Source organism: Terrapene carolina, unplaced genomic scaffold (genome assembly GCF_002925995.2).
Source record: "Terrapene carolina triunguis isolate 2854851 unplaced genomic scaffold, T_m_triunguis-2.0 Scaffold69, whole genome shotgun sequence".
NCBI classification, from domain to species: Eukaryota; Metazoa; Chordata; order Testudines; family Emydidae; genus Terrapene; species Terrapene triunguis.
Genome location: NW_020664420.1, coordinates 53,364,434 through 53,373,401, shown reverse-complemented (window position 1 = coordinate 53,373,401; position 8,968 = coordinate 53,364,434). Strand labels below are relative to the sequence as shown.

At 44.0% G+C, this 8,968-nt stretch overlaps 1 protein-coding gene across 2 annotated transcripts in view; it reads left to right on the top strand.

The window, feature by feature from the left end:
- The first annotated feature begins 824 nt into the window (after nt 1-824).
- The window catches only part of ERAP1 (endoplasmic reticulum aminopeptidase 1), a 26,087-nt gene continuing 17,943 nt past the window's right edge, over nt 825-8,968 (top strand). For both annotated transcript variants that reach the window (XM_026649174.2, XM_026649175.2), the window contains exons 1-5: nt 825-1,004; nt 2,307-2,894; nt 3,559-3,697; nt 4,882-5,016; nt 5,541-5,661. In XM_026649174.2, coding sequence (XP_026504959.1) covers nt 2,344-2,894; nt 3,559-3,697; nt 4,882-5,016; nt 5,541-5,661 — 946 coding nt within the window. In that variant the 5' untranslated portion in view covers nt 825-1,004; nt 2,307-2,343. The remainder of the gene's footprint in view (nt 1,005-2,306; nt 2,895-3,558; nt 3,698-4,881; nt 5,017-5,540; nt 5,662-8,968) is intronic.

The following is an 8,968-nucleotide window of genomic DNA, read 5'->3' as shown; positions in this document are numbered from 1 at the left end:
GCTGGGGAAAAAAAGGTGTGGAAATACAGGGCCAGCTCCAGGCACCAGCGCAGCAAGCAGGTGCTTGGGGCGGCCAAGGGGAAGGGGCGGCACATCCGGCTCTTCGGTGGCATTTCGGCTGCGGGTCCCTCGGTCCCTCTTGGAGGGAAGGACCTGCAGCCGAAGAAGCAATCACAGCTTTTTTTTTTTTTTCCTGCCACTTGGGAGCCGGCCCTGGAAATAAGGTGGAACCATAGGTGTAAATGATGCAGGCCGTTACAATTATATCTTAGTTGTACAGCCTCCAAACACTCTTTCTTTTAGTATTACAATACCAAAATTATTTCTTAGTGTTACTGAACAGAGTGGCCCTTGCCCCCAAAGAACTAAGGAGCCCTGGCTACTTTAGGAAAATAGGTCATGCATTAAAATATATTGGTGAACACAATTTTAAAGAGAATGTTGTAACTAACCTAGACAGGGCCAGTCTATTTAGCTGGATGTGGTTAACAATAGGCTCCCACCCTAGGGGTCAATCACAATCAGCTAATGTGTATTAGACACAGCTGGTACTCCCAGTGCGGCCAATGCCACGGCCACAGCCTACGTGGTCTGATCAGTGCGGGCCAGTGGTTGACTCTCATACGTCCACAGACGCTGGGAGCCAACATTGGACTCGCTCCTTTGTTCGGGGGGGCCCTGATCCTGCGCGGCCCTGGGTATCCCCGAGCCACAGGGGCTCCTGTGGGTGCTACAGGCATTCAGGGCTCAGCATCCCGCAGGATCTGGCTTCTCCCTGTGGCTGTCTCTCTGTGCAGGGACTATGTTATTGTGTGGTCGCCCAAACCGCCTTCCTGCTGGGGCCAGTCCAGGAGGGCGGGGGATGTGGGGGAGCCCCAGAACAGAGCCTGGGGGGCGGAAGAGCTGCAAGGGCCCAAGCGGCACCTCCGCTTTCACTTTCACTCTCCAAGGCGCGGCTAAAGCAGGCGGCGGCGGTTCCTCCATCCCGCTGGGCCCGGCAGCAGGTAGCGGCGCCGCTTACCCAGCCCCGGCCTTGGCGGAGCGGGTCACAAACCGGGTAGTTCAGGGCGTGGGCTCCGGGGCCAGCGCGGCGCCAGCGGAGCCGCCTCGCCTCCCGGGGCGGGGGGACACGAGGCCCGGGCCCAGATGGCGGGCGGGAGGGAACCCGGTCCCGGTCCCCTCCCTCTGGGGGCAGCGTGTCGCTGAGGGGGCTGCACCGCCCGCCGCCCTGACACCGCCTCGCCTGCGGCCCAGCCCGCGCTGCAGCGTCCGCTCCCAGAGAGCGCCCCGAGCCCCGCGCAATCTGCTCCCGCTGACATCCCCCCAACACCCCGATGCTGCACCCCACGGCCAACCCCCAGCGCCCCCGAGCACCCCAACATTGCACCCCCACTGCCAAACAGTGCCCCAGCCCACTCACCTGAGCACCCAACATCACCTGCTTCACAACTCTGCACCCGCTACAGATCTTAAAACCCACACAACATTGTTTTGGCACCATGCCCTGAAAATAAAACATTAATTTTTTCATATACAGTTTAAATAGGGTGACCAGATGTCCCGATTTTATAGGGACAGTCCTGATTTTTGGGTCTTTTTCTTATATAGGCTTCTATTACCCCCCGCCCCCCGATTTTTCACATTTTCTGTCTGGTCACCCTAAGTTTAAAACTCCAGAAGAAACTGCTTGGCATGAGTCTGCTAAATTATCAAACTACTGATTTCTTTTCTATCAAGAGCCTTGAAAGTATCTTCATTCCCTTTGATTTGCTCCTTTCAGGGGCTGTATGTCAGGGATAAGAATTGCATTTTCTATTGTTACTTTTGTTTTTTGTATAATGTTTTGTGGGTTTATGTGTTTATATTCTCTCCCAGTAAATAACATTGCAATTAAAACTTGCTCCTATTTATTTATAACCAGTGAGTATATTGTGGCTTTAAAAATATCAAAGCTTACTGACAGCCTGAAAGGTTTGCCTTCAGAGACATTTTAAATTAAGAGGAATTGAAGGATCATGGCAAGAAAAAGTGTATGGAAATAGACACAGATGGTTACAGAAGTGAAGATAATTTAGGCCTGATCCTGCTGTTGGACCCATGTCTCTTCCAACCCAAATCTTCTGTGCCAGAAGTCATTTGGGCTCCACCCAGGTCAAGGGTCTGCCCATGCGGATTTGATTGCGGCATGAGGGTCTACTGTATTTTTTTTTTAGATCATAGTCAGTACTCATTGGTGATGTCCATGACATTTACCACAAAGAAAAATCTTTAATACTAACTGTATTTTACAAATATTTCTTCTTTAGATTATCATATGTGGAAATCAACGTAAGCAAGGCAAGAATGGCAGCTTTATTCTCTACTCTGCCATTTGCAGATAAATCCTCTTTCGTGATGATGATGATGATGACGATAGGTGTTTTAAATGTTGCAGTTTCTGTGAATAATGACCACAATAGCAAGAACAGGGAGACAGCTGATGTAGTGTCTGGCAATGGAAGCAAACTGTTTCCGTGGGATAAAATGAGGCTTCCCAAGCATGTCATCCCAGTGCATTATGATCTCCTCCTCCATCCTAATCTTACGACTCTAACTTTTACTGGATTTGCCAGAATAGAGATTACAGTAAACCAACAAACTAGTTCAATCATCCTGCACAGCAAACACCTGCAAATTACCAGGGCTACCATCCAAAGGAGAATGGGAAATAGTCACACGGAAAAAGAAGTGATGGTTTTGGAATACCCACCATTTGAGCAGATTGCCCTCCTGGCAGCTTTTCCACTGCATGTTGGACAAAACTACACTGTTAGCATTGAATATTCTGCAAATCTGTCAGAGAGTTTCCACGGCTTTTATAAAAGCACCTATAGAACCCAGGAAGGAGAAGTGAGGTAATCATCTTTTCAATTAACATTTGTTTCTGAAGAGTGAACTATACTTGACTTTTTAGGTATAACAGTGCTAAATTGCTGCTTTTAGATTTTATTCTCATTTAGTTTCTAATTTCTCTTTTAGAGCCTCTGCTTTCTTCACTAAGACTTATGCTTTGTTATAGAGAATTGAATATGTACCGAATCATATTCCAGTATTTAACTTGTTGGGACTTTCAGTCCTTTCGGAACGGAATTGAATTTTGTCATTATGGACCAAATTCAGTGGGCCTTAATGCACAAGAACTCCTATTGATGCCACTGGAAGTTTTGATGCAAGGAAGAATGGTCCTCTGGTTAGAGTGCTATGGGACTCAGGAGACCAGGTTCCATTCTCAGCTCTGCCACAGACTTCCTGTGTGATCTTGGGCAAGTCACTTAGTCTCCTGCCTCAGTTTTCCATCTATAAAATGGGGGTAGTAGTACTTCTTGGCCTGATAAAGGGGTATTGTGAATTGTTCAGATACTGCCAAAATGGGGGCCATGTAAGTACCTAGTTACAAAGTGAACATCAAATTTACCTTTTTGTCTTGCACCAGAGAGGAGGGTGTTCTGTACTGATACTGCAATGTATGGGGCATGTTTCAGATGTAGATTTTTTTTATTTCCCGTTGTTTAATTACAGGGTACTTGCATCAACACAGTTTGAGCCAACAGCTGCTCGCATGGCTTTCCCATGTTTTGATGAACCATCCTTCAAAGCCAGATTTTCCATTAAGATTAGGAGAGAACCAAAGCACCTTGCACTATCTAATATGCCAATAGTACGTGGATTTTTCTAATGTTACATTTTAGAATTGTTTAGTTTAAGAAAAAGTTAAAGCAGAGCAAAATATCCAAGCAAGAGCAATTCACTTTGATATTAAACTGTTTTACTTTGATGCTCATATGTGTACTGTTGTTTCTAGTAGTTCTAACATTGAATTCAAAAGGAAAAATGCATTATCTCCTCATTGTTGGCTGTTTTAAAGTTCATATTTAGGGGATAGTCCTGTGAGATGCTGAGCATCCTCGCTCCCTTGGGAGGCAATGGAAGTTGGGGGCATTCAGCACCTGAAGGATCTAGCCCATAATTCCATATTTTGTACATGAAACTTGGACCATCTAGACTTCAAAAATTAACCTTCAAGGGAGTTTGGCAGAAGGGATAAATAGCATGATGCAGTGTGAAATGTATCAACTATGCAGGGAGTTATGCAACTAAATCTTTGTACTGAAATGTACCCCTGAACATCTACTAAAGGTTGCTTTTACTTTTTTTTTTTTTAAAGGAACAGAGTCAACTTAAAAAATCACATTTGTTTGAAAATTTTATGTGTATTATAGCTACAAGTAGCATCTACTACAACTGAAAGTCGTTAGCAAGAAAAAAATATTTTTGGTTTGTTTGCCTGTGCGTTGGATAGCACTTTGTGTCTAGTAGATTCACTGTTTCCTCTATATTGTCAATTTCTTATTTGCTGAAGAAACCCTTATAAACACAAATAGGGAAACAGTTTAAAAAAAAAAAAGGCCAATTAAAAATTTTTTTTAAAAGAACATATTATATAGAGGGTTCTCTTTCAGAAATTAGAAATTTTGAATGTCATCTTAAAAAGATTTTGAGTTCACTGTGTCTTTTTAAACTGTTTTCCTCTTCCCTGTTTGGCTCTCTTATGCAGCCACAGGACAAACCAATTGACTGTACAGCAGACAGCAAGGTACTATCAAATGTACAAAGCAAATTGAAAAAAAATTTGAGAAATTATTTCTCTAATTTCATTCAGTTTTAAGTATAACAGGCTAGGTAAGAAAAAGTTCATTCAAAAGGGTGGGTTTTCCTTTGTTTAGTTTTGTTTTATTCAATGACTCTTTAAATAATAGTGATGAAATTTAAAAAACTCAACAAACCTTCTGTTGTTCCAGCTCATAGAATTATTGTGTGACAAAAGTTGTGCTCTCATTTTAGGTGAAATCTGTGAATGTTGCTAATTGGCTAGTTGAAGACCATTTTGATGTTAGTGTAAAGATGAGCACTTATCTAGTGGCCTTTATTGTTTCGGATTTTAAATCAGTCAGCAAGATGACCACCAGTGGAATTAAGGTAAATTTGTCTCATTTTCTACATCTTGCTTTATGATAGGAACAGTAAAAATTGCAAATGGTTTAATTCTAAAGGTCTTGGTTAACTATATTTACATGTCTGTAGCTGCTATGGGATTGAGCGAGAAGAAAGGAATGGGTTTTTAATTAGATGGACTATTCGAATTATGATTTTTAGTAGTTTTACTTTCAAAATCTGTTTGTGTGCTCTCATCTCTGGTCCCTTCAAAAAAAGGTTGAGTTTGGTTGGGTAAAGTGGGGAAACCTGCACTGCAATTGTACCTGTTTGGTGAATAAATAAAAGGGACTGAATCTAAATTCCGTTTTAAAAAACACATTCCTGGCTTTGATGCTTTTCTTACAAATTTTAGGATACCGCTGAGGCAGGGAATGTTACATCAAGCAGCTAATTGCGCTCATATTTTTTGGTGACAATTGAAATAAACAAGAAAGAGAACAAATCAGTTTCTATTCTAAAACTACTTATATTTGTATTCAGAAACCTTCCATGCTTGTGTATTTTAGATATCGGTATATACTGTACCAGACAAGATCAACCAAGCTGATTATGCCTTGGATGCAGCAGTGAAACTTTTAGACTTCTATGAGAATTACTTCAGCATTCCATATCCCTTACCCAAACAAGGCAAGTGTTTTATCATTCATTCTATTTAAGTACCTTATTAAGTTGAGTTTAATAGAATACAAATCATATAATATAGTTTGTAAGACAGGGTCAAGTTTGCAACAGACGATGACCATGTTCATCAGTGCCTCCTGACTTTTCCAGAATTATCTTGCATAGACTTGGGCATTCATTTTGGGTAGGGGAGGGAATACTTGGCCCTTTGTGTTTCCATGATATCACATAACCTCTGAAAATATTAACACATTTATAATGTAACGTATTGTATGCTGCCTCCTTGCCAGCACTGTTGGTTGATATTTCAGGTAGAGAAAATTAATGTGTGAAAAATACTGCTTGAAAACATTTCTGCCACTTGGGTTTTTTAGTAATCTCTGACTTTATAAGGGTTAAACCAGTCTCTAATCTGGGCCATGGTATGGGGTCATAACGCAGTATTACCAGATTTGCCCGTTTATTAGGGTTACTCCTCTTGGTGGGGGAGGTGTTCTGTAATTCTATCAATGTACTACTTGTGTTTTCATATGGTGCTCTACTTCTCCCTTCTGCAAGTTCCCTCCCAATGGAGCTATCCTGCAGGACTTAGGTTCCCCAGGGCTGGGTTCCTGGAGCCCCAGAAACGAACACACACACACACACCCCCCACCCCCACCCCCTGAGCGGACCAGGGCAATCAGCACTCCCATGCTGACCTCTTATATGTCCCTGACCTCAGCAGGATGGGTCAAGCAGCACTTCCAAGCTGCCAGCCTCATATGCCACAGGTTCAGCACCTCTCTATCCCCACTTTCACGTTACGATTATTCGGGTAGTAACCCACTTGATGAGAAAACCCCACAGGATTTTTCGGCACTGCAGGGATCTTTAGCTTAGGTAAGAGGAGCGTTGCTGCAGAGCAAATGGGGAAGCCAAAAACACAAAAGAGGGAGGGAGGGAAGCAACCAACTTAACCATAAAAATTACTTATTGCCAGGTAATAACCATACAAGGAGAGCCAAACAAACAAAACAGTTACAATATTAAATCTAGCTTAAATTTGATTACAAAAGTCAGGTTTAGAAAACTATACCTGATCATGTAAGTCCGGGTTAGAAACTATACCTAGAGAAAAAAAAAAAACAGAGAGAGAGAGAGTTGGGTTCTCACCACTCCGTGAAGCTTGAACCAGTCGGGGTTCCCAGGTGGTGGTGATAGTTGAAGGTCCAGAGTGCTGGAGACAGGCAGAGCCCCCAGCACGATCCATTAGGAGAAGATGAAGTCTCAAGGGAACTGATGCAGATTTTGGATCCAGGCATCAGAACACTTACTTGAGCGTGGGGAGAGGTTTTTTGTAGGGAAACAACAACAATGGTTCAAGGGAGAACTCTAGATTTGTTTATGGGTAAACTGATGGCTCAAGGGAGTATACCAAAGTTGTTTTGTTCAGGCTAGACAATAGGAACTGATCATTCCTGGGTATGGGCAGTGTTCCTTCGAGTGAGCTCACAGGTCAGTTAGGCAGCTTCAGTATTTTGGATACCAATAATGGATTTATTACTAGAATTGGTCTGATAACTACTGAGCTGGTGTGTGCTGGGGTGGGTGCATTAACATCTGGAGCAGAGATCCCCCATCATGCAGTGCTTTCCTGCTTTTCTGGTCCCAGAGTTCAGTGCGGTTCTTGCCTTGGAATCTCCGTTCTCCATTCTGTATGCTAATGGAGATGCCTCCTTTTCCCATCTTCAATGCAAATGAGGCTCGGGGAGTTGCCTTAATTCTGTTACCCTTGTCCGAAGGGGTTTAGGCTGTGTCTCCCACTGCCTTTTCATTGCTTTTTGTAAGTCTTTCTTCTGATCGGTTTTGGTTCAAGCAGAGGCTGGGGGAGGGGGATCCTTCGTGAGTCAGACAGGTTGGATACTGTGTCCTGGTTCTCCAAGAACACAGAGCTGACAGGTAACAGCAGCCCCTATCCCTGCAACCATTACTCCAGTCAGTGAGATACCACTACCTTGTCTGTGACACTTGCTCGAGGAATAGAGCCACTGGATCCATGTGACCTTAGATCCTATGGCCCTCCTCCAGACTTGTCCCTACTATTGTTACACTAATAAAATAATACCAACAGGATCTTATAAGGTGGACAAGGCAAAACACCACATTTATTGTAAATGCAGAGAGAGAGAGCGAGAAATCAGGATATGCAATTCAATATTATTTCACTACCATTCCTTATTCATTCACACATACACTCATTCATACAAGTTCTGCAGAGTTGTTATAATTACCAGCCTAGAGGTTGCTCATGGCAGAGTACTGGCCAGGTAGCCTGCACACGAGGAGGGGGGAGCTGAGTCCTTGTCAGATGCGCATCCAATCTGGAGGGTGGTTGCAGAACCAGACTCAAAGTTTTTAGTCTTTAGAGTCTGTTCTTATAGGATTTTGTCCTTATACAAGTCTATGGGAATTGCTTCATCCTGCTGATGTTTGTTTGAGGTGATTATCAATCAGCAGGTGGCACATCCTTGATGGCTGAGAGTTATCTTGTTCTTCGGAGTCTTCAGCCCTCCGGTGGGGGGGAGGCACTTGGGTGGATTCTGGCCTGCCCTCCGGGTGTCATCCGGTTATCTCTAGTCTGCACATTCTTCGGCCAATCGAGACTGAAGTTGTAATTCTTAGGCTGGCACTTCCCTGACCATTCATTCTTTATCTAAATCAGGGGTCGGCAACCTTTCAGAAGTGGTGTGCCGAGTCTTCATTTATTCACTCTAATTTAAGGTTTCGCGTGCCAGTAATACATTTTAATGTTTTTAGAAGGTCTCTTTCTATAAGTCTATAATATATAACGAAACTATTGTTGTATGTAAAGTAAATAAGGTTTTTAAAATGTTTAAGAAGCTTCATTAAAAATTAAATTAAAATGTAGAGCCCCCCGGACCGGTGGCCAGGACCCAGGGCCGGCTCAGGGCACCAGCAAAGCAAGCAGTTGCTTGGGGCGGCAGATTTGCAAGGGGCGCAAGAATCCAGCATGGGAGCTGAGAACCAACAGGGGGCCCTGGGAGCTGTAGTTCCTTGGTTAGCTCCCTGCCTATAGAGCCAGCCCTGGAGCAGGGAAAGAACTACATTTCCCAGCATTCCCTTGGCCACTAGCAACAGGAAAGGGTGTGAAAGGAGTATGGAACTGAAATCTGCAGCTTGCTGTGAATGGTAGGAACAGAGCCAGCTCTAGGTTTTTTGCCACCCGCCCCCACGCCCTGGGCTCCCCCCCGCCCACACCCCCTTCTGCCCCAGCTCTGGCCCCCACCTGCACTCCCCTGCTGCCCCAGCCCTG